The 26258-nt window shown below is 45.1% G+C and overlaps 1 protein-coding gene across 3 annotated transcripts in view; it reads right to left on the bottom strand.

Annotated features, from left to right (window-relative positions):
• Positions 1-26258, bottom strand: part of CNTNAP2 (contactin associated protein 2) — a 3301953-nt gene that overhangs the window by 1112072 nt on the left and 2163623 nt on the right. For all 3 annotated transcript variants that reach the window (XM_069648309.1, XM_069648308.1, XM_069648310.1), the window contains exon 12: positions 15330-15449. In XM_069648309.1, the coding sequence (XP_069504410.1) occupies positions 15330-15449 (120 nt within the window). The remainder of the gene's footprint in view (positions 1-15329; positions 15450-26258) is intronic.

The raw sequence follows: 26258 nt of genomic DNA, 5'->3' as shown, positions 1-26258 counted from the left end.
TTTTGGTCGACATCCTTTTAGCAATGGCATTCAATACTCAATGAAATTTGGCTCAGATCTTAGAATGATCGCCATCATGTGGTATTAAAAACTCAGAGTCATCAGTGTAGTTAAAAATATTAAGTGTGGACAAGGTCAACTAGTGGGCAATTTAAAGATTGGATAAAAGAGGGGAGAGAAGGATTCCTGTGGGAAACCGTAGGGATGATGAGATAATTTTGAGAGGGAAGATGTGAGAACAACCACCTGTTTCCTTCGACAAAAAAAGAACCAAGCTTTTTTAAAACTGTGCTAGAAATGCTGCAAGTGTGTAAGCAGCCAACAAGGATGTAATGGCCAACCAGCGGTATTCATTCTTGATAGCCTCCAACACCATTTTGGTGCTATATCTAGGTGGAAAGCTGCCTTAAGAGGGATGGAAGTGGGAATGAACTCCCACAAAATGTTGAAAATGCGAAATAACAAAAGACTCAAAAATGTTAGCAACTGCGGGAAGCAAGGAAATAGGCTGAACATTTGCAGGGATTGAGGGATACAGAGAGGGAGTCTAAAATAAGGGCGGGACAGAATAGCAGATTTCAAAGTAGGGACAGTTCCCAATGGAAGGGGGGACATTAAGGTGTTGGAAGCACTCAACACCACCCTCTCACCCTCCATCGACTGATACACGTCTCTGAAATAATGCACCTGCAAATCGAAACCATCAGCACCCTTGTGCATGCAATCCTGCCCATTGTCGGGTATCTTGATTGTATCTGAACTGCAGATGTATGGACAGGTCAGGCATCTTTTGCCATTGTATGGCTTTGTTCTATTTTGTGTTCGATGTGTACGTAACTTGCTTCTTATCATCATTTCTTTGAGATTGTCTGAAAGCCATCAGGGGCATTTCAGAGAGCATCTCACAGAATTGTTAATCTTTTTCCAGTATGGGTTGCAGTTCTTTAGCAATCTTGGGGAGGGATTCCAACTCTGGACTGTATGTGACAACCCGTGGCACTCGATTTTTGCCACTTTTGCTCAGTCTTCCAGGAGGTTGTCTAGCTTCTCATGTAACATTTGTATGTTATCCTTTCCTCACTGAATAGCTGGTGACAGTGGTTTACTTTTTACTACCATTATGGGATTTTACCGCGGGCTGCGTTCGAAGCCACGATAAAGCACCCAAGGGTACCATTTGTGTCAAAATGGCCCCGGTCTTCTTCTTTCACCATTTCTTTGTAGAAAGGTCCTTCCTGAGATTTACTCTGCGCGCCAAACCAGGTTTGGTTCCTTTGTTCATTTTGCCTTTGGCGGGATTCACAAGTGAAGCCCGCCTCTTGCTCCAGGGTGTCTGGGAGGGGCAGGAAGCAAGGGAGGTGCCCGATACTCCCTGTGCTTAGTCTCCTAGGAGACAGGATTGCACTCATAGGTGATTGGTTGGCTGGCTGTCTGGCAAGGACCGCCACCCTGCTGGGTGACTGAGAGCTAGGCTGGAATGAATAGGAGCAAGCCACATAAAATGCAAGGCTTTTTGGATTGGAAGGCAGAGTCGACGACTGGATGAAGGAATCCAAAGAAGAACTTCAAGAGGACGCCTGCTGCAACTCCTGGACCCTTAGTTTGCCCGGCACAGCCCTGCTGCTATGCTGGTACTCCAAATTCGTATCAACAGAGAAGCCCCTGCAAGGATGACTTCTCCCTTTGAGTTGGTGGGACCAATCAACTCCAAAGTAAGCCACCTGGACATCCTCTGAAAGCTGGTTGAGTTTCCACTGCAGTCGCTGCTGGAACCGGACGGCCAGGGAGAGGAACACCAGTTTGTGTGTGTTGCTTTTAAGCTGGCCAAGAGCTCCAGGAAGATCCTCTGGACTGACCGAGCCTGGGCCCCCTCAACAGAGTACGGGATCCCAGATGCAAGGAAAGCCCATTTTGACAGCCAGGAACGGCAGTGTTGCTATTTGCAGTAGACGCGAGGAGCTGAAACACTGAAGTGCGACTTGTTTGTGGTTGCAAGCGGTGACAGTCCCATTGCAGTGCAGAAGTCCCCAGAAGTCCTCCCTCTTGTCCCCACGACTGAGGCCCAGGAACAGCAAGATCTGCAGAGCTCTACAGGAATAGGAGTCATCTGCTGCACTTTTTCTTCAACCTAAAGGTACTGTACAGTCTAAGAAAACATACCTCTTGTTGTGTAGCCACTTGTCCTCGTTGGAGACTTGCTTGGTTGTCTTTGTAAAGTTGCTATCAGCTTCTTTACCTCACAAGCCTAATCAGTTTGTGGCACTACTTTGATTTCTTCTATTCTAGCAAGACTTTTAAAACATTGTGAAATACTTTTTACTTACCTGCAAGAAGTGCTTCAGTTCACCTTGACTTTTGCTAACTTAAACATTGGCTGGCCTGGCTCCCTGCATGGCTCTTCTCTCCTCTGTTTAAGTGTTGTTGCCTTCCTTAAAGGAAGGGGTTAACTGACTTTGCTTTGGGGGGTTATTGAAAGTACTTACCTGCTTAAGAATCATTGTGTGAATACTTGTTTTATTCAGATCCCTCTTTTCGTTGACACTCTCCTAAGACAAGCCTGAATGCAAACAGTGATATATTAATGTCCACAGCACCCTAGCAATTGATGTCACCTGAGGGTGTAGGTAGTGTCTGAGAGCCATCCCAAATGGGTATCTGCTGATTTAGAAAACTAAGAGTGTGTATTTTTGAGGTATATGTGCGTGTTGCTTAACATTGCTCCCTTCTAAAAGAGGTTTACTAAAACTGACTGATAAATACATTATAAATTGTTTAAACAGGAAACCTTGTGTGTAAGTGTTTAATTGAATACGTGTCACTGTGAATCTCTGTGTAACTCTCCTACAGATCACATTGACCCCTCTTGAGATAAGCCTGGCTGCTCAACCCGCTACCAACCTGTATAGTACAGATTACACTAAAGGATGGGTTCCTATTGCCAGGAGGTCATGGTTGTTGTAGTGCACCCAAAGAGTACTACATACAATCTTGCCTAACAACGTGTATGTTTTTATCGCAGTCCCTTGTGTCTGAGCATATTTGGGCATACCTTATTGCCAGGCTGAGTATTGTGACATGCTTTGAGTGCACTGGGTGGTAGCTGTCACTCTTCAGATAGCTGGACTGTTCTGTTGATTTGCAATATAATGTAGTCTGTAGCAGGCCATCTTTTATTGTATTGATGGTGTCATTGACAATGTGCTCAAAATTAAGTGGCCACAGCGGATTCAATGAATTCCATGCAACTATCAACCACAAACTACCCTACTCTCCTGAAAAAAAAATCAGGAGAGTAGGGCAGTTTGTGGTTGATAGTCACATGGAATTAATTGAATCTGCTGTGGCCACTTAGTTTGAGCACATTGTCAATACTTGGGCTGCCTTTTAAATGGAAAATTCATCCCGTTTTTTGTAAAATCTATGGTTAAGGATCTAATTGAGCGTGATGGTGCTGCCCATCGTACTTCTCTGGACAACAGTAATGAGGAAGTTGAGTTCATTGAAATCTCTATTGCTCACATTTGTTGGGGTCATTTCCAGTAATGATGTACTGGAACGATTATCCAGTTAGTCCTACATATTGGGAAACATGCCTCTTTTGGTCACTCTATTAGTTGATTTGTTGACACCCCACACTCAGTGAGTGATGCATCAGGGTGCCGAAACCCGGACACTGGCCCGTTAGGACGCGCCAGCCCAGGGCATCGAAACACCTGAAACCCATCTGTTTTCTGTGTATCCTGGCCTCTCGGAGAGAGCCTTTTGGAGTTGACCACAGGATCTCTGGAAGCTGAGACCAGCTTTCTGGAGCCGCGAGAGCTGACTTCCCTTTGTCTGTATAAGTGTATGTTTAGATGCACTTTCAATTGAATTGCTTCAAGTGCAAAGAATAATTCGTTCATATGGCTACTAGTGGAGCCCTCGCCTCATGAATGGAGTTCATTTGCTCTATATATGACTGTTTCCAAAGTTAATTCACCCCCATGGAGTTACGGATCACATTTCATTTGATAAGTTACTACTGTACCACGAATACCCTTTTATTAGGCCTCAAACAACAGAAATAGAAAAAAATAGTTCTTCCTATGAGGCTGGCAAAGAAATATGTTAATTTCTAGCCATGGTGAAAAGGCCTCGCCACTTAGTCAGACCTTACCCGTTCAGTTCACCATAAAAAGGGGGTTTCTATGGATCTTCCTTACATGTGATCTACATTTGCCACTTTGTATTCTGATGTGAAGAAAAAATATGGTATCATCCTTCAGCCTATTTTATTTTAAAATGTTTTCAAAGCTGTGCCTAACCATGAATATAATGGTAACAACTCGTAGCACATCACTGCACTTTGCTATATTTAAAGGTCAGGGTGCCTCACTTTGCTCAAATCACAACTGTAAGGCCAGCAATGCTCATCGCGTGTTGTTATTTCAGCTGCAACGCCTAGTTCACATGTCTCCTAGTATGATCAGATCACTGCATTTCATTTTTGCTCCCTGAATCAAAGTTAAACAGCATATGCGCTGTCAGGCTCACAGCTCAACTGAGGCATGTGTCTGTACTGTGCCTGTCTAGTAAATGTAAGTTACACTTGGAAAAGGCACATTACATAAATAAGGGTCAACATCTCTTACAGTGACCACTCCCATTCGCTTTCATTGGGATCCTTGTCTTGGCTCCTTGCGCTTCTGCCTGACTCAGCCATAGAGATCTGAAGATTCGAAGTACAGCCATTATTTTTTACGCTGCCCAAACCCATGTGCCTAAACTGCACATTTCCTCAAATGGCTTAATTGTTGGGCAGGTGCGTGCAACTCCCTATTTTAGGTAAGTAGTGTACATGCAGGCGATGTCTTGCTCCTGGTTGGTTCGTTGGAGTCTAGGCGTTTTTTGTAAATCCACATGCTTTCAAAATTAACACTAAGTTTAATATGAAATAATAGTGGAGTCTGGTAGGATTTCTCAAAAGTTGATATACTAGATAGCAAAACAAGCATTCTTCTAGATGTTCTCTATGTATTCTCACAGGTGACATCTTGGCTTTTTTTGTCAGTGTCTGTGTATGTTCACTCTCTCTTGATGTTATGTTTGGGTAAATATGAGAAAAAAGACCTCTCAATACTCCTGTCCATTCGTCGGGAAATGGTAACAAATACTTTCTGAAGTTAGGGTTATCTTTGTTGAGAATAGAGCAAGTGATGTGACTTTCTTAGTCCTGCCCATAGATTCACCCTTTCCTTGCGTGGGAAGCCCCTCAAAACTTGAATAATTTACTCCAGCTGTGGTGCTGCGCCCTCTTTCTATTCAAGACAGTGGGCCTCATTACGTTCCGACTCCGGTCTGGTGGATGGAGCAATTACTGGTCCATTCCGAGGTCGGCGGGACCGGTAATTCCCCATTCACCAGAGCCATTCTCCATTCCCATTTGAGCCCCCAAAGGGAAGGCGGCAATAATGGTACCGCAAATTGCGGTATCGTTATTGACCCCGGTACCCCTTTGCGGGTCCCGTCCTTAACGCCTGGTAAAACCAGGCGTTAATGAAGGACCCGCAAAGAGAACTCATAGTAGGGCAGTAAGGGATTACCGGCATCGGTGCCCTTACCGGTGCCGGTAATCCCTTACCGCCCACCTCCTAATGAGGCCCAGTGTGTGGGACTCTGACTGATGGCAACATATCTAGTGAAAAAGATGCTCGCGAAGAACTGGACCTGTGATGCTAAATAAGTTTCCTTTACAAGAAAGCTTAAGAATAAGAAGTAATAGGGGACGGTTTGTGGACCACTTTCCATTGGAAGGGGGTTCATCTGCCTCATTTCTGAAGGCCCTCCTGAGTCATGGGGAGCCCTGTACACACCCTGCACTCTCCCCCTCTGTCTACCCCTCTGTGCTTTCCTAGAGGATGTAAAATCTCCTTGTGGCTGCTTCAGTAACCAAATGCCCGCTTGAGCATGCCAGAGCCTGTGTTGACCCTCCCAAGGGACAAGCTAGTGGGTCCCTGAACTTATAACTGGAGGGGCTGGTCTGGGTTTCCCTGTCGGGCCTCATCACAAGTTGGGCTGCATCCCGGCTGTAATACCGCCCGACTGTAATAGCCTTAGCACACACCAGTCTGGCAGTATTACCGCCGGATCATGAGTTGGGCATTAATGGTAAATCCCCATCCCCCATTCGGTCGGTTGGATCCAATGGGGCATTTTCGGTGCAAATAATGCTGGCTATCTCTTTTCCAATAGTGTCCTCGTCTCCTTTTCCCATTTTCCTATCTATCATATTTTTGCCTTTTTGTTGCTTTGATGTCCACTTTAAATGTGTACAGAAATAAAGCCTACCAAAAGATGCACCAATGAAAAAACATCTCTAAATCAGCATCTGCAGACGCAGTCACTCCTTCCTTCTTCATGCACCATTCTCAAAACCAGTCTGCCAGGACTAGACTATGCACAGAGCGAGACAGAATTTAAAATAGAAAACCTCTTGTTTGTTAAAATGTCCATCTACGCGAAGGAGCACTAACACTGTATTGGTCTTCAGTTCAATAAACATAACAGGTAAGGAGAGGAGCAAAATAGCCAGATCACTGCCATCAATTTGGAGACATGGTAGACTTGTGAGGCAACCCAACCTGTCATTAGCCACTTACACCAACAGGGACAGCAGTAATGGGAGGAGAGTATGTTCAGTAATGCATTCATGATAAAATAGGAAGGCACAAGCGGCACCCACCACTAATAACCATCAGGGAATGGAATAAACCTGAAAGCCACTAGATATTGATTCTCAACACACAAAGACCTTAAGTCAGCTTTCTACATCAAAGGACAAACCTACTATCTAACAGGCATACTCATTATATACATGTACTGACAAGTACCTGAAGGACTCAGTGGACATCCGTAATGTCCAGGTATCAGCCTGTGTTCCTCAAATGCTTCAAGCATCACTGGAATGGGGTATAAGGTCCCATGAATATAGTAGCACATCATCGGCACTGTGACATCACATGTTAGTATCCTGCAATCATCAGCCCCTTGCCCAAAGAGGAAGATCCTCCTATATCGGCCAGCAGTTCAATCATCGAAAAGACTATTAGGGTTATAGCAGACACTGCTGATTTGTGCCTATATTATGTTATGTGGTATTTGTATAGAGCCTCCTGCCACGTGTGATGGCTACAAAGTGCTTAGGCTTCAAAGGCCCTTGGGCAAATCTTGGTCTGAATAGATGTGAAGACATTCGAGAAATGCACTGCATGAAGTGTGCCGCTATATCTTACGAAGTTGTGTAAATAGCGCACCAGAAAAGAGAAAAGCTGGGGTGGAGTGAGATTATGATTGAGGAGGAAGGTGTCAATGACTATGCGTCAGCTGGACCGAATTTGTCTCAGCTGTATTCTAAGTGGTGCTGCGCTGTGCAGAGGATTAGCTTAGGTCACTGGATCGGTTCCAAGATCAACTAATATGCAATGTTAATGGAAGGTGATTGCTTCGAGTGGCAAGGTGGTTAGAAACAAGTAATCATTTTCTAAAAATGTGTGCTAGTGACCACAATTCCCAAGAAAAGGAAAAGTGAAATCCTTAGGCAGGGAGTCTAGCCCATAGTCAGACTCTCTGCCTAGGAATTCCCCTTAGTTCTGGCCCAGGCTTATCATATAACACCTTCAGCATATTTACAAATCGAGGCCAAACAAAAACGCTGCAACGCCGGAGACATAAATTCCCACTCTATGGAATCTTTAAATCTAAGCTGGCAATGCCCCAATTTTCAAGACTTGACCTTAATCCAATGCAGTCCTAAAAGAAATCTTTGTACATTTAAAACAGTGTTCCTGCCAGAGACAGAGCAAGCATGGTCTTACGCAGCCAATTCATCAATCACTTTTGACAGCCTGCATGCCATATTTGTATTAGATATTTTGACATCTGCACTGATGAGTAAAAACGGCTGATATCAACCGCATTCCAGCTCAGGCTTTCCAGACGTTAAAAGTAATATTAGAATAGCTTCACTTATTGCTGCCGGAAATGTGCCATTGAGTAAGGCCTCTGTGAACCGCGCATGAGGGTGATGAACCAAATCTTCTTCCAATGCCACTTAGACCTTAATAGCGAGTTCATCAGGCATCACCATCGTAGCACTCGCTATATTCTGTATTATCCACAAAACGCAGTGTTGCCCAATTGGTGCATCCAAACTTCAACGGTCACCATCAGATAACTTTGGTAAATTAATCCAATGCAAAAAAAGTTCATATCTGGTCCCTGCATATTCCAATCTCTTGAGAATACAAGGCACAATAAAATTCCTAAATGTAATTGTAATTGGTTATTTATAACGTGCTTAATACCCAGAGGTTTCTAAGCGTGTTCCTGGGGATCGAACCTGTGTTGCTCCGTGTCGTCTTGCTTCCAAGGTGAGCACGTTGTCCCTGAGCTTTCCTCCCTGTCCTTTGTGGTGTAGGATCAGGAGTGTCAGTGCCATCTGGCATCTCAAAACGTGTAATGGGCTTCCAATCTTTCATCCAAATGGTTAGCCAGGATATCCACCACCCAGGTTTCTCAGCCTTGCATTCATTTGGTGTATTCCATATATCGGTACTTCCCCTGCCTGGACAAATGGGGTTGAAGTCTGAATGCACTGCTGCCATATAGAAGTATCTACAGCACATTATCTATCAAGAATGTTTATGTTATCTTCTAGCTGGGGTATCACCTTAACCAATTTGTGTTTGACTCCCCTATGTATAGATATTAAAAGGTTTCCAGATTATGCCTATGGAAGAAAGTAAATACAAATTATCTGTGAAAAAACTACAACCCTTAGTATGCACCATATGAACAAATGGCATTTTCAGACACCAACATCATGTTCAATTTCCCAGAGGGCGCTGCTGCTTAGCATCTGCCTATAATTAGGTGAATTAGCAGAAGAGAATGATCAGATAAAGAGCCCTCTAAAAGATCTAAAAATCAATCTGGAATTTGTATCAGTCTGTTTAATTTTCCTGATGGTCAGAAGCGGGCCACACTCTATTTGCGAGCCAGTGCGAATTGACGGTCTTACACTAATGCGTAGGCATGGAGAAGACGCAAGGGGGTCCTTTCTTCCTATGCAGAGCCGCGTTGTGTCATGTGCACGTTCCAGCCAAGGAGCTACCACTAAGGAGGTTTGACTGCTCATGTGCTCTGCACACATCTGCCTCTATGTGGTGACAACAGCGGCTCCCTGCCACCCCCTTCCTCCCCTGGACTGCCCGATCTCAAGGGTCACTGACTGGCAGTGGTGACAACTGAGAGCTACAATGCTGGTACGCTAGGGAAGAGGATTGTGATACCGGCAAGATGCGTGTTTACTTGAGGTTTATGAGTGAAGACCTTACTGTAACTGTAGTTAGTGCGAGTAGGGAAATGGTGGATGTCCAGGACCCATACCTTTGCCTTGTGAGCCTGGCGAACCTCTAATTGCATCACCAGCCCCAAACTTGTGACGGGATAATAAGACATTTCTGCAGGTTTATGTACGATTTAAGAAGTAAGAGGCAGGGCCCCAATGGCTCTTAACATCACCATTGCTGCTGATGATGTTCAAGCTGAAGCTGAACATGTGATGGTTATTTCTATAGTCTACCCTGCTGCAGATGTAAGAGGGCCCATGCTGCCACCTAATAAGGGCAGGAAAAGAACTTCCTTTTTTCCAAAAAAAGGCATTGGCCCTGGGAATAGCTGAAGAAGGGGTAGACTTTCCTGAAATACCAGGGGGCTCTTTGGATGTTAATCAACATGGGCAAAGGCTACACTCCTCCCTTTTGGCATCCCAGCAGTGGTCTTGAGTGAATGGATGATATGGGCTTGTGCAGTGCGCCGGTAGTTTCTAATAACTCTAGTAATGGTCTGTCCATGCATTTAGAGGGCAGTGCAGACGACTCACCATCTGTATTTTCTTTATCATATGATGGAAAGTTCTACGAGGGAGAGGCTTACTACAGGTATGCCGGATATGCCAATGTCGCCTCCGTGCTCTCAATCACCTGCATTAGTAACTAATCTGGGGGTGCCATCTGTGGCGGCTCTCAATTTTGTTCTGAATTCTTTGGTCTGCTTTTATGATCATATCAGGGAGAACATTCGAGATGAGAAAGCAAATCTGAATTCCATGAAATCTAAGGTTATTTTTTGGGAAGTATGACTACTTGCTTAGAAAAATGGGAAGGCCCAGAACTCCCATGGTCCAGTTTTTCCCAGCCTGGCCGAATCATTAAGTGCTATAGAGGATCAAGATAATGTCTTCTTGGGTCTTAACTGTAGAGACTTTGTGGAGGGCGATGTTCTGGATGATAATGTCATGTTATGTTAAGGATTTGTAAAGTGCAATACATCCTCCGAAAGGGCATCTTGGCGCTAACACCACCAGAACAGAAGCTAACCACAAACCAAGAAAATTCAAAAGCGTGGGGTATTCAGCATTGTACCAAAAGCAGAAAGGTTCACTGTAGCCGTAAAGTATAACGAAGGGCATTCCAATAATATCCAAGAACTAACTGTGGTGGCCAACCAGAAGCCGGGGAAAAGAAAGCGGAAACATGATTTGATGGAATAATCTAAAAAAATTGAAAATAGCTCTGCAGCAGGCCAACATGGCTTAAGGACATTCTTAAGAAACATACTTAAAAAGGCAAACGCTGAAACACGTGTGGAGACATTTGATGAAGATGATACAAGCTCAAAGCCTACTGCCGACTCCATAAAAAGTTGTTTTTTTAAAGAAGAACCAAGAGTGTGAAGGGAAAATGTAGGGCATACCGAGAGAAAAAGGGCAGCGCCTTTCGATGGCGCTATTCTGCCCTATTTCCTACTTAACAAAAAACATTTGTGAAGCTGTGATACAAGGGCACCCTCAGAAGATACAGTCACTGTTCATAATATAATTTTGAATGAGGTGTCAATTGCAGGATGTGGGCATGAAAACCTGGGGAAGAGTCTATGACGGGGTGTTCTGAAGTGGAATTTGGACTTGGGGAGGAGGAGTAAGGTGTATATATACGAGGTAATCATTGTGAATTCTAATTGGAGATAAAGGATCAGTTGCATGATACCACTGTAAGAGGTATGGTGGTGCCCACAGACTCCTTGCGTTTAGGCTTAGACCAAATTCTACATACCACGGGAAAAGTGATATTCTTGCATTATTTGTTTCTATCTGTGTCTCAGAACCATTATTTCCAGTAACATTGACTTAATTGCTTGTGTGGATGATGATAAAAAATTTGGTGCAGATTACTCTGAATTCAAGACTCCTCTTTGATATGTTGTGCAAGGAATGTAACATGCTAATGGGAATGGGTTACAATATGTGTATCCCTATTAAAGGAGATAAACGGTTGTACTCTGGGGATTGCAAATGACCGACACAGAGAGATCCAAAAGTAAAGATCCCACAAGATGGGGAGATTCTGAATATTTGTGGTAGTAAGGGTCGTACAGGATCAAGGCTGGTTCAACTTTTGGAAAATGAATCTAAGAATCTAGTTACAAAGACAGACTGGTCGTGGCTACCGGTAGTTCCCTCCTTCTCAAAACGCCCAGTGGTGAAACCGCAACCAACACTTTGATGAAGAAGTGATACAATTAATCTCTTGGAATACTAGAGGATTCTGTCACCCGAGTGCTACGAAAGGCTCATTAAAACTGAATAATAGCATAGTTGAAAGAATATTGCTTCTTGGATGGCTTTGATACATTTTTACAGCATGTGGGTTTGTTAATTGCTTTTAATGATTGTGTTAGTGTGGGCTGTTCAGTTTTTTCATACGACTTTGCAGGAGTACTGGCAATGAAGATCCATACAGAGGGAGTAGATGTTGCTTAATTGAAAAATATACTCGTAATCAATATTTACTGTAATCAATGTTCTTTGGCAAGTAGGGGTCATTTGGGGGAAAATTAATGAAATTCTATCTGATTGGTATAACCTTAAGAATTCGTATCATATGATAATTGCTGGTGCCATTACCTGTGTGTGCATAGAGAGATTATCCGTCTCTATGGGAGGAAAGATTGGGCAGGGATATCCCAGACTCGATATGAGGTACCGAGGAGTGAGACTGAGGAATTTAACGGATGAGCGAGTTTTGAAATATTCAATGGAAATATCTTGGGCGATAGCCCTGTTAGAGGTTCTTGGGAGAGTCAAGTATCCAAGCCAACAATTGACTGTTTTTGCCTCTAGATCAGTATTTTAGAAATGTGCACTTTTTGAGGTGGAAGGAGGCAATGTGAGTGATTACAAGGTGCTTATTTGTTCATTTCCCTTGACTGCTGTTGGCATGAAGGAATGGTTAGGTCCTTCAGATCTGGTGATAAACTCAATCCCAACAGGAAGCACAGCAATAACTGCACTTATACACCAAGGGACATTGGCATAGCCACCTCCTACCACATCAACCGGGTGGGGATAAGCCAAAAACACACCAGCCAATGCAAGTGCCCAATTCCACCTAGAGCAGGGGCTTGTTAACACATACAGAAAAACGGTCTTAATGTGTTCATAAAAAGAGGGACATGCCTCATCAGCATGTGAACATTACAAAAATGAATGAAGATAATATTGCTGCCATGAAACTTTGCACAACACCACTACATAAGAAATACAGTCAATAATAGTATGTCAGGGTATGACCCAGTGTTGTCACAGATGACTCAAAGAACACCCCAACTCCCAGAGACAGCTCTGGGGTTTCATTGAAGTTTGTATCTGGTGCAAGGGATATCTGTCTCGATCTGCCTCCTCTAGAAATCCCACTCTCACCCTGACCCAGGAGTTCCTACTCCCCATGTTAGTATATACTGCAGGTATCTCTCTACTGTGTAGGTTATGACTTTGCTAAAAGGAATAACCTAAAGGCTAATCCCTTATCTGGCTAATGTCCCTCAGGGACTTCCTAGACTGAACATACACTATCAATGTTGTTAGTGGACTACAAGGAATGTAAGGTTGTGCCTTACAGACCCACTGTCCAACTGGGTCTTATTCCCATCATGCCCATGTACTCCTCACTCTACATGATGTTCTCCTCTCACTACTATCCTACTGCCAAATCCACCCGACTTCACTCGTAATCCTGCATCTTCCTCTTATAGTTTTCTGATGTCTTTCCTGCACCATTCTACTACTCCCTCCTCCATGCTAATACACGATCCCCCATACTTCTACTGCCTCCTCCACACTACTACTCCTCTCCACCTTCACATTCACTCCCTACACCCCCTCCAACAATCCCACTCACTAGCTTTACATGCACACTCACAACGTAGTAACGCCCAAATCCCACCTGCTCTGCAATGCACTTCCCCACTCTTCTCTGCCGCCCATCCTCATGTTGGCCTCTTGGTCTGCCACTTGTTCCTCCTCTAACCTTACCCAAACAAGCCACAACTTGTTTCCTGGAGTCTCTTTTAACCCCGCCCCCCATCATCTGGTTGGTTGTCTGCCTGCCCCAGACCACTCTTGCCCTTTTTTTCCTGCCACACATACTGCGAAACGTTCAGGTTAAGCCCTGTCCCTTTTCGCTGCGTTGGGAACTCATAAGGTAGGAATGGCGACATGATTGGTGCAATGTCTACACTGGCACTGGGGAGCAGTGTGCTTTGTATCAGGAGGCTGCGTAAAGCTCTCTGGTGCATCCTCTGGTGGCTCTCTCTCTTTGTTGGACTGGCTCTTCAAGGCAGATGATGTGGGGCATCAATGGGCTGTGCTCTTCTGCTGGGTTCTACAGATAATGAAACCTTAGGGTTCGAAGGTCTCTGCTCACTCTCCGCCGTGTGCCCACGTAGCTTGTCCATATCTTGTGTTAGGACCAAAACGTATTGAGCCAGTTAATCTATCTGGCCTGATCCCTGCCTGCCATCTAGCATTAAACATTTAAATCACCTATTAGAACAATGACCAGATTCTTCTGGAGCTGCTCTGCCATTGTCCTTACCGCACCTTCCAGCAGTAGCCATGCCCACAAGCGTCCGATTTTCGATGGACAAACTGTCTATAATAGTGTCCTTTGGCTTAGAATCTGACTTTCGTGACTGTTCACACTTACTGCAATCTTCCAGTTTTCTTCCAGGCACATTTTTACATCACCACTATTGCATGGATAGCACCAGAATAGAAGAATCAGTAATGTTGGCCAGTTAAATTCAATACGGTCTCCAGAAATACCAGCAGTACCACCACTAATATGCAGACTAGTTTAGTTCCCCTTGCTAAAAATGGTGCACAGTGATCAGCGGCTTCCAGAAAAGGACAACCACGATCTGTGGGTCTCAAGGGGGAGGGGGCCAGGGCCCAATTTGTGCAGACCCACGATTCAGTGCACATAAGCACTTTTTTTAACAATAGGAGCACACAGCCAACAATTGCTCCCCAGGCATATCACAGTTCCAATCCTCCGTGAGCCCCAAACACTGTGAGGTGTAATGACCGAGGTGCATAACACCAAGGGCGCAAAGCATGTGCCCGCCATTTTAAGACAGTCACCTCGGTCCAATTCCTGCATCGCTTGGGCCGATACACAGCAGAGACACCAGAAAATGATCTGCCAATCCAAGGACAGGCCAAGAGATGGACAAGGGCTTACCATCTCTGCCGAGATGCTTCACACTGAGCAACCACTGTCTCTAGATAATCCGGAAGATTCAGGTTTTGAAGTGGATGCACCATTTTCCAGCTACAAGATGGCTGCAGGGTGCATGGGCTCGAGAGCCATGGATGCGTCCTGCTACACGGCCGCCATCTTGGCCACGCACCCTTAATTTCTATGGACTTAATGATTGCTATGTTCCACAGTGTGGTAGTGGCACCTGATTCCACTCACTGCTTTAGCGATGAGGCTCGCACATAGATCTGTGTATTCAGTGATTCTATCACATCATTTGCTGCATCATAGAAATGTTCATATGTACTATGGAAGACCTGACCTCTGAAGTAATTGACTATGACATGTGTCCCCCTTCTAGTTCGCTTCTAAATAATATCATATTACAAATTACTTTGGCAAACTGAGCTCCGCGAGTTCAATTTGATTCCATTATGTTTAGGAATTTTGGGAAGCACTCCTACAGAGTTGGGCTGCGCCAGCTAATTTAGAAAGTTGACCTTTGCTGTTATTTTATTATCACCTTACATCAAAGCAGAGCGATTTACTTATGCCTCTCATCATAATAGTTACTATTGAGCTATTTGATATAACAATAAAATAGTACTGTTAGCAGCTTAAACTCATGCTTCTTGTGTATATTTACAGACATGTTTTCCAAAACCTTTTAGAATACATTCCATGTAATACCTGTCATGTTGCAGAACACCTTTAGTGGCCCCAGTGGTCCACTGCCGTCTGGATCAATCCAGTAGATGTCAGACATCTTTCCCAGATGCTTGTATGCTTCGCATGAAAGTTCATAAATAGCTGGAAGGAAACAAACCAGAGTAAGTGCAGTGCATTCATTGCAAAATTGCATTTCTTGACTGATGCAACATTATCTAGCGTCAACACTGAAATGTACCACTGTCAGAAATGCAAGTTGTTCAGTCGGTCATGAGATAAACAATTTAAGAAACGTTGGCTTCTAAATATGACTACCTTTCCAGCAGAAGACAAAAAGAATACATACCAAACACAAAGTCACGTGTTATGCAATATTACAATACCGTCACCCTTGTTGGGAGGAGAGGCACACCATCAGAGAGTGGCTTTCTCATCTGTCACTCTCTGCATGTCTGCCTGCTGCCCCAATCCTATAAATGCTGCGCCCTGAGCACCCTAATACAGTGCTAGGCAGGGCTCCTAAACAATTATCTAACTTAGAATCACTCTTAGGAAAATAAAGGACAACTAAAACGTATGTGCAGAGTTCAAGCCAGCTTAGAACCTTGGAGCTGATATCTCACACCTGCTTCTATATTATGAAACAGTCCAGCCGCACCTCTCTTCACCCAGGCAATACTGCTACCTGGCACCTCGGGATAGGAGAGGATTGTCCTGCATACTCCAGCCCACAGGAAACAGGGGCAGTTACAGAAAGCTGTTCTCATTGCTGTCCAGTTTCACGCATAACTCGCCGTTGCCAGTAATGTAAGTATTGTAAGGGTATCGAAGAAGGAAGCTGACCCAAGGGTGGCACCGTGGTTGCTATAAACTTATAGTAAAAATAAACCCTTGCATTCCCTATCTCTAAGAGGGGTTTCCTGTCTCAAACTAATACTAAAGAATCTGTCAGAATGTCTCTCAAAATCAAACTCCATTGTCCTCTGTCACAAACTTCTATCCCTTACACTACAACTGAAGATAATCCAACAGAAAGTTCCTTCTCCAGGAGGATGACTCTTATTCTGGTATTCGTATGCTGTCTCAAAAATTATCTTTTGCAAAATGATGCGGGGGTGGTGGGTGTAACTTCCTTTGTGTGGCTTGTGGTTCTAACAAAGTATGTGTACAGCTCAACTCTCAGGACCATGAAAATGACTCCTGGTATTGCTCTGCACACTCCAGTATAGTTAATCTCAAAGCCAGGGGGACTGACTCCCTTTCCCTGGCGTCTCCTGAGTATATTCAAAGTGCTTCTGTTTCTTCTCCAGGAGAATGACTCCCTTCTCCTGGTGTATGAACGTTCTTTCCATATCTTTCAAGTTGATGCTTGTTTTGCCGCTCTCTCACAATATTAGCAAAGTCTTAAATCCTTCTCTGAGTTTCAGTGGATCTATCTCTGCCACTGTAATGAGGAAGATTTCCTCGGATGACTGCATCACTGGCATTGGGGTTCCAGACCCGTCTCTGCTTGTCAGTGGACTTACCCCTGCCACTGCGATGAGGATACTTTCCATTGATGCACAAATCTTCTCTTTGAGGGTCAGCAGCCTTGGGGCTACCACTGAGATGAGGAACCTTTCTTTGGATGCACAACTCTTCACTGTGTAGCTCAGTGGCCTTGGGGCTACCACTCGGAAGAAGCTCTCCTCGGAGGGATAGATCTTCACTTTGAGGGTTGGTGGCCTTGGGGTAACCACTGAGATGAGGGAGCTCTCCTTAGATGCACACATTTTCACTATGCAGTTCAGTGACCATGGGGTTACCACTGAGACAGAGAAGCTCTCCTCGGATGCATAAATGTTCACTATGTGGTTCAGTCGGCTTGGGGCTACCACTGAGATAAGGAAGCTCTCCTCGAAAGGACACATTTTCACTAAGTGGTTCAGTGGCATTGGGGCTACCACTGAGACGAGGAAGCTCTCCTCTGATGTACAAATCTTCCCTATGTGGGTTAGCAACCCTAGTCATAATGTATGTCTTATCACCAGTTAACCAGGGTCTAAGCAGAGACCCTTTTACTACCTCTGTGTCCCTACCGGTCTGCCTGTGCCTCCCATTACTTTCTCCAGGTTCTTGGTACTTCTCTGGTTCTTTCTGGGACCGGGGTTGGTGTCTCATCTACTTCTACTTGTTGTGCCCTGGGCACTCTGCGGAGGATCTGTGGCTGCCGGTTTCTTACGGTCTCAGCCTCATTGTCGAGCCACAAGGCCCACCTCCCAGAGGTCACAACATCACCGCTCTCAGCTGGGCAGGGTGTTGGGTCAGCTCTTGCCGGTCCCAACAAGGACTCTCTCAGTGGCTCGCTGGTCTTCTTCCCGTATTTCTGGTCTGCCGACAAGATTCAAAACTCCAGCTCTGGAGGGTCTCCATGAATTACTGTTTTTTGTTAGAATCCGATATGACTGAGGGAGAAGAAAACAAAAGTTATTTGTTCGCAAACAACTTTCAGGTTGTCCTTCCTACGACCATTTTGAATAACCCTCTTGCCTCCCCCACCCCCATACTTACCCTGAGGCGGCACACTGTGATGTGTGCCACTGACTCGCTGTGTCCCTGTGATGCCTGTTCCCTTTCACTTTCATAATCGGGAACCAGCGCTGCAGGGTCCCTTCATTTTTTCCAAATCTTGAAGCGGTAGGGTGCGGGGACACCCCGACAACCCTTGCTGACATTATAGTGAACAATAATTTTCCCCGCTCCCCTTGTTCACTATAATTCTGTTCGAATGAAGATTTGATCGTAATGCTCGTATTCGAACAAATTTTAATTCAAACTCGCATTTGAACATATGTTTTCAGTCAAATTGGGTAAAACAGGTTTCCACACATGTTGCCCCTCCCAGTTGGGCTTGACCGCTTTCACTTCCTGTTCAGTGTTTCTTTGCTTTGTATCTTCCTTTGTTGGGCCCGCCTTCGAGGAACATTATAATACTTCTTCTGGTTCAGTGGTGTAATCTTAATGCCTCCTCGGGTTCACCTTGTGTCAGTACCTAAAAGGCCTGAGTGTCATGAATGGTCATATCAGATGGTGCTGTGTGTTTTAGTATGGGAGACATAAGGGAATTAGGTATGTGTGGCCTAGAATGTATGACATCATACCTAAGAGGGTATTCCTTCCTTGGAAGATCCTCCTGTATGTTACCACCCTTAAGTGAAATATTGGTTAGCAGCTGCACCACTCTATCCTTACAGGGAAGGACTCCTCTCTGGGGAGAAGTGACAATGCAGGTATCAATACCTTTTATTGGATTAACTGAAAATACTACGCAGAGATGGAAAATAGCTTTCAAAGTCCCACAGTCCACAGAACCCCAAAGCGCTGTTTGTTTTCAAAATGAAGGCAGGAAATGCCTTTTTATCTTCATTCGCAGAAGGAACAGTATGCCTGGAATGTAGGTCTGCAACCTGCCGTCAAATCTATAAGAATATACAACTCCTAGAAGAAGGTGACACATAACAATTTGAAAACAGAACACATTTCTGTCTGACCATTGCATTTATCCAAAAGGAAAAGAAAAACAAATCCATTTCAATTGTAACTGTTAAGTTAGGGTCAGGTAGCATTAAAGTGGGACCCCGTAGTTTCTTGAAATTTCTTGAAATTTCTGATGTTCTGATTTCTGAATTCAGGCCCAGGTCGCTGCCCGTCCAGCTGCATAATCTCACTGCCTCCCGGCACCCCCTGCACTTGTGGTCTGTATCTGTAACCCTATAGTCCCCTTCCTGCACTTATTAGACACCTGTTGTCTGCACTTCTAATACTCGCACTTGCCACCTGTTGGCTGCACTACTTCTTGTGTTGATTCCTTGTCCTACACTTGTCCATCCTCCCACCCAGCCTCCCCTGACACTTCTACCCTCCGCGCTCCCCTGCACTTGTGCGATCTCAATTTCACTGGGCCTAGCAAGATCGATGTTTTTTGTTCACCCTGTTTCCCCTCCCTTGCCTTGTCACACCTTGAAACACTTGTATATAGGCGCGTTATAAATGCCATATCATATCATTGTATATCATATCATATTACTTTAAAAGGCATATTGAAATTAGAGGTTTAGAAACACATAATTAAGTAAAAGAGTTAGTATTGCAGTTTCCGCACACAAAGTCTAAAAATGTGTTCTGCAACCTCTATGCAGTGTCCGGACATCGTAGTGAGTTCAATACAACTGCTTCTGTTCCCTGGCTGCCATACAATGTGACACTACAAAATGTGCCCTTGGGGTTTAACTGCTGCGGTCTGCAATGCTACCTCAGTGTGCCTCAAGCTTCACATTGTTTTTTCTGGCTTGAATGTAGTGTCCTCTGTGACATTTCTTCATAGTATTTTCAGTTCAACCAATAAAAGATATCAAAACCTGCTCTTGTGTGATTGAAAAACTAGACAAACTGGGAATGTGTAAGAAGGTTTAAGTCTGTACAGGCAATGCAGGAAACCAGACATAGTAGATAGAAAAGTGACATTTCTGCCTCTCCTCTGTCAAAGGACAGGATAAAAAGATCTTTGAATGTGTATCCCTTTCAAACGCCACGGGCAAGGAGGGCCAGAGCACACACAGGGGGTTCAGGCCATTAAAGATGTACACATCAATTCATTAGTGTTCGCAAGGATGACATGCTTGTTTTACCTTACAGTCATCCACATAATGTATTTTCCACCTAACATTTGGGGCACTCCTACAATAACAGACATGCTCTACTGCACTGGATGGTGGCTCATAGAAAGTTGTAGATTCCTAAATATGTGATCCTAACTGGCTCGGGATATTAGTAATGGGTAATTTGTCCCTGTTTGTTTCTCCTCGTGTCCTCAGTCACATTTTCTGTGGCAAAGCAGGAGATTAGTGATTCCAAATAGTTCTGTAATTCTGTCAAATATGAGTTGTTTACTAAATTGTTCAAATTCTCTTCATTGCATGTATGTGTGTCAGGTGTCCGGTCAAATGGTCGGAAATACAAGATCGAATGACCATTTGATCGAAAGTCAAATGGTCGAAAAAAAACGGGTCGAATTTTTTTATTTATTTATTTATATATTTTTTTAGTTTTGTTTGGTAAAAAAAAAATTAATATAGAAAAAGGGGGGTTGGGAGGGGAACCCCCCCCCATAAAAAATAAAATAAAATAAAAAATAAAAATTCGACCATTTTTTCGACCATTTGACCCTCGATCAAATGGCATTCGATCATTTGGTTTTCAACCAAATGACTGGTAACCTGTGTGTCATACAGCATCAAATCAATACCCACCATGGCGACATTTAAAAACAGTCGCTGTTGTTTTCTTTAGACCAACACCTCTGAATAATGTCCCACACCTACATAGGGAATGAAACATGTTGGGCCCGCTGTGATCTGCGTTTGGAGAATAGTCTATATGTCATTCTAGTAGGAAAAATATATGTTTTGGATGCTATTTGTATAGATTTTAAGAGTGTATTCAAATTGTGTACTAACAAGCATAAGTTGGAGACCCTGAGGTGGGCAACAGATTATAAGGAGCAAAGTCATTTTGAAACCTATATTTCTTGGGATAACTGGTACAACCAGAAGGTGATAAAAATATCACCCCCCCAGTCCCCGGCAGCACATTTCTAACTTAACTATGATGGAAGCTGAGGTTTGTTTACACAACATTCCGGCAAGGCCCCTGGAGTCAATAAAATTCCAATTGACCTATTTAAGATTGATTGTTCTGGATCACCTTTTTAAACTCTTTTTTTTAATAAACTAAATGAAGTTAATTACTTTGGAAGCAAATATTATTGAGCCTTCTGGAAGACTGTTTGGAAGTAAATATAGTTTATTAGCTGAAACACAAGCAGGCTTCGAAAAGCTAGTGCAGTCCATCAGGTGTTTTTGGTTTGGTCTGTTGGGTGTCGCCTGCGACACCTATAAGCCAAAACTATTGCATTAGAATACAAATAGGGAGAAATGGCATACAAGGAGAGACACACAGCTTGTATGTGGTGTTTAATTATTTGCCAACCGATTGACTGCCCAGGGCCTTGCTAATCCCTATGGGCATTATCAAACAGTTTGTGGCCCTTCCCTCCCAAAACACCCCCTCATGGGAACACTTCGAGCTGACTTTACTCAAGCCTAACCATCAAACTGTGTGCTCGAAGTAACTTCCAGTGTTTTTTCAATGCAGTCTTCTGAGAGTTAATGGCTTAATTGTAGTCTTAAACCCGCTACTGGTGTAATCAAAATGTCTTAACCAGGTCTGTCTTCAGTCACTCATTTTAAAAGCACTCTGCATATCCTTCAGTGAAGTCCTGTTAAAAACAAGCATGGGCAAAGACAACTGTTTTGGCTCGTGCTTAAGTATTAGGCATTTGCCAGGCACTGCTATTAGATGCCAACGTACTTGCACCATTTTGCACCTGGTACCATCAATTGCCAGTTAATACCACTGTGGAAGTGCCTGGCAAGTGCCTTTCTCTTGCCTCCACAAAATCCCAAACTGTTGGCATTGTCAGAGGGTGTTATTATTTATTGTTTTAAGCAAATGTAATTTTAAGTAAAGAAACGCTTTAATTTGCATTTACAAATTTTAAGACTGCCTTTGATCATGTTGATCATAATAATTCATGGGAAGTCCTTGGAAACCTGGGAGTTCCGCCTGAAATAACAACCCCCATTCGCAGACTATATGACAATAATGCTGCTGCGTTATGGGACGGGCAGAGAGGCGCGGCCACTATAGGATTCCATAAAAGATTCCCTATTACCAGGGAAGTCCGGCAGTTTTTTTTACCCCCTCGCCCCCTTCTTTTTGTATTTTATATTAATGAGATGGCAGTTAAACGTTCACATCTGGAGGCGGTTTCTCCATTAATAGCAGAAAGGAAATTGTGTCTCTTATTTTATGCTAATGATGCGGTCATTATCTCTAAGACCGCCATGGGACTAATACGCAGTAGTTATTCATCTGGGCCTACATTTACTAGGAATCCTGTGGTTGTGAGCATATTGTGTATTGGCCACATAAAGGGGACATGCAGAGTCATGGCTCATGATTTCTTGGCCTTTGAAAAGAGTGGGAGCAGCAGCAGAGATTGTGATGGAATCCAGACCAATCAAGACGACTAGTGACGGAGAATCTGAGCAATATACCGAAACAACCTCACCTGGGGCAAAAAAGTCATAATGGGTCTCAAGTCCACATACAGAGGCACCTGATGATAACCCGCCCTCAGATGAAGAGTCGGAAAGACAGCAGACCCCTGAGGAGTGGCAAGGATATCATCAAGAGTGGGCGCCGGATGCCGCTCATGACCAATAGCCTGATTCGGTAGCCACATATCAACACAAATTCATACCTCATTTGGGGCCTTAGGGTTGGCTGCGACCACAATCGGGGATACCCATAGAGTGGGAGCCTCCACCCGCTCAATAATGTCAGCCTTCTCCAGCTTCTCCAACTCCACTTTGTGCTGCAAATGCAACGGAATACTGCGATGTTGCAAAGCCATGGGCTGCACAGAGGGATCAATATGGCGCTTCACCTCCTGGTCCTTCAGACACCCCACCCCATCAAACAAACGGGCGTATTTCTCCAGAAGGCCTTCAGCATCACCCACATACACCTGAAATGCAAAACAGACCAGGCCCAGACACTCCGCTCTAGCTTAACTCAACAACGTATCCTTTGCAACAGGAGTCACATAAAAAGTAGTGTCCACCAAGCCATTCTCATGCTCCACTGAGGCATGAAAAGCCCCATCCCATGGTAAAGGTGACACACCCCTGTAGGTAAACATCTGAATCCTGGGACAATGCAAAACAGGTCGAGGCAGCAGCATATCAAATTGTGTTGTCGGCATTGCATTCACTGACACCCTGTGTGTCAATAAGCACTGGCACTGCGACCCCCATCACTGACACCACACAACAAGGTTTACGACCAGTGCTCATGTCATCCAGGCATATTGCAGAGATGAAGAAAACATTTCCATCCCCCGCCACACCCCCAAATCTTGAAGGCGGGAGCGCCTGGCCCTCCACCATCGCAGCCATACCCCTCCGGCGAGGTCTGGATGAAAGAAACTGGGCATTGTGAACCAGCTGATCCATCCACTGAGCCCGGGACATCCACAGAAAGTGATTCAGCTTCCAACACCGACTACAGCTCTGGCTGGTTCCCGGACACCCCCGATCATGAGGCAGCAAGCCACTGCAATTGTCACAAATCTTCCTATCCACACCATCAGCTCCCCGTCATGATCCCAGTGACCCTCTCGAAGGCCGGTCCGGCTGCCTGGGCAGTCCTCTAGCCAACACAACATGCACCGACCCAACCCATCCGGCTTTGGAGGCTTCATCCATTTGCGCAGCACAAGATGAGGACAACTCATATGACCTCCCTAACTCCAGAATACGCTGCAACGAGATGTCCGGCTCCCGCAGAATCTGTCTCTGTAATGCTGGATAATTTGTGCTTGTATCTCCTCTGATTCATCAACAAGGAGACAAGATGCTGCCAAACGCTGTAATCTCGCATAATATGCATCCAATGACTCTGCTGGATCCTGATGAGACTGTCGGAGCTGTAGGTGCTCATAATCCTTATTCACCATGGGCCAAAAGTATGCATGAAGTGCCAATGTTGCTGCTGCATAGGACCCATCACCAGGCACCAGAGACTTAAAGACCTGATGAACTTCACCACCGGCATAGAAGAGAAGCATCACCCTCATCTTTTGATCGTCATCCTCTCCAGACGCGGCAAAGAACATCTCAAGACGCCTGATCCACAGGTCCCAGCTCGGCCCAACATAGCTGGTGCATCAAGGATGTCAAATTCAGGAACCGATGCACAAGAAAAACTTCTGGGGAGTCATTGCACCCTTCCCGAACTTCTTGCCTCATCCCGGCTTGCTCCGCCAACAGGACTAACAGCAGCACCAGCCACATCATCCTCCCATTCATCTGCCATCAGGGATTTACGCAGGCACTCCTCACAGCTGGGCACTTTTCACAGCCACTGTGATCCCAGTAGCCACACGAGCACCACCCATGGGCCGCAAGCTGCCAGCAGCAAAGGTGGCGGTACGAGCACCCACCATAGGCCGAAAGCTAAACTCTGCAAGACACCAGGAAGAGCAAAACAGCCCTTGGGCCGCCAGCCACACAATAAATGGAGTTTCCAAGGAAAGTGCCAACGTTCAGCCAGCAATTAATAATGACTGTGCTCACCACATGGGGCTGCCACCCCTTCATCACCAGTTGTTGTGATCTGAATAATGACTCAGACTACCGTCGGTGGGTTGGAGGAATCCCTGTCTTCATCTGGGCGTGGCCTCGCTTTATTCATGTACACGACTCCCACACACACACGTGAGTTGTCACCTGACAAACGTGATGGCTCACGTTACAACACTAAACACAGGGGTTAGTAAACTGTGGCTCTCCAAATGCTCTGGACTACATCTTCCATCAGTCGTAGCTGGCATTGTCAATGAGGTGAAGGATCACAAGAGCCATAGTCCAATATGACTGGTTAGCTGCAGGTTGCCACCCGCTGCCTTAATATCTCATACACTGAAGATGAATGTTCTAGGACATGGGTGCACAACATACAGCCCGCGGGCCAGTTGCGGCCTGCCGTGCCATTTTGTCCGGCCCGCGAGGCACAAAGACTTTCCTAATGGAGTGCGGCCTGCAAGCAGCATTGGCCGCCCTCCATTAGGAAAGTCTTTGTTGTCGTCCGGGCCGGACAAAACACTGGCCCTCATTGCCTCAGCACACACGCACCACGCAGCTCCTACGAGCCATGTAGTGCGTGTGTGCTGCACCAATGGAGGGCCAGCATGTCGGCTGGTGTGGCAGTAAGGCTTGATGCCGGAAGGCATTTCAGCCTTGCTTAACACGCCAGCCGTAGTACCGCTCTACTTACCTCGCCAGCGTTCCAGCTAGCCTGCCTTCCAGCACATCCGGTAAGTGGTCTGTATGTTTGTGCTGTGTTTTTGGGGGAGGGGGTGTCGGGTGTGCATGAATGTTTGTTTATGTTTGTTTGTGTTGTGTTTGTTGCGATGCGGGGGTGGGGGGATGTCGGGTCTGCATGAATGTTTGTTTATGTTTGTTTGTGTTGTGTTTGTTGTGATGCGGGGGTGGGGGGGGTGTCGGGTGTGCATGAATGTTTGTTTTTGTATGTTTGTGTTGTGTTTGTTGTGATGTGGGGGTGGGGGGTGTCGGGTGTGCATGAATGTTTGTTTCTGTATGTTTGTGTTGTGTTTGTTGCGATGCGGGGGTCGGGGGGGTGTCGGGTCTGTATGGGTGTTTGTATTTGTATGTCTGTGCAGTGCATGTTGAGATGCACGGGTGGGCGGTGTGTCGGGTCTGTATGGGTGTTTGTATTTGTATGTCTGTGCAGTGTATGTTGAGATGGGGGTGGGGGGGGTGTCAGGTCTGTATGGGTGTTTGTATTTGTATGTCTGTGCAGTGCATGTTGAGATGGGGGTGGGGGTGTATCAGGTCTGTATGGGTGTTTGTATTTGTATGTCTGCGCAGTGTATGTTGAGAGGCGGGGCTGGGGGGGTTGTCGGGTCTGTATGGGTGTTTGTATTTGTATGTCTGTGCAGTGCATGTTGAGATGGGGGTAGGGGTGTGTTGGGTCTGTTTGGGTGTTTGCATTTGTATGTCTGCGCAGTGCATGTTGAGATGGGGGTGGGGGTGTATCAGGTCTGTATGGGTGTTTGTATTTGTATGTCTGCGCAGTGCATGTTGAGATGGAGGGTGGGGGGTGTTTCGGGTCTGTATGGGTGTTTGTATTTGTATGTCTGTGCAGTGCATGTTGAGATGCGGGGCTGGGGGGTGTGTCGGGTCTGTATGGGTATTTGTATTTGTATGTCTGTGCAGTGCATGTTGAGATGGGGGGTGGGGAGGTGTCAGGTCTGTATGAGTGTTT

The sequence above is a fragment of the Ambystoma mexicanum genome, chromosome 2q (genome assembly GCF_040938575.1).
Source record: "Ambystoma mexicanum isolate Mex_15411 chromosome 2q, UKY_AmexF1_1, whole genome shotgun sequence".
Taxonomy (NCBI): Eukaryota; Metazoa; Chordata; class Amphibia; order Caudata; family Ambystomatidae; genus Ambystoma; species Ambystoma mexicanum.
Note: the sequence above shows the minus strand (reverse complement) of the source record. Positions and strands in the feature narration are given on the sequence as shown.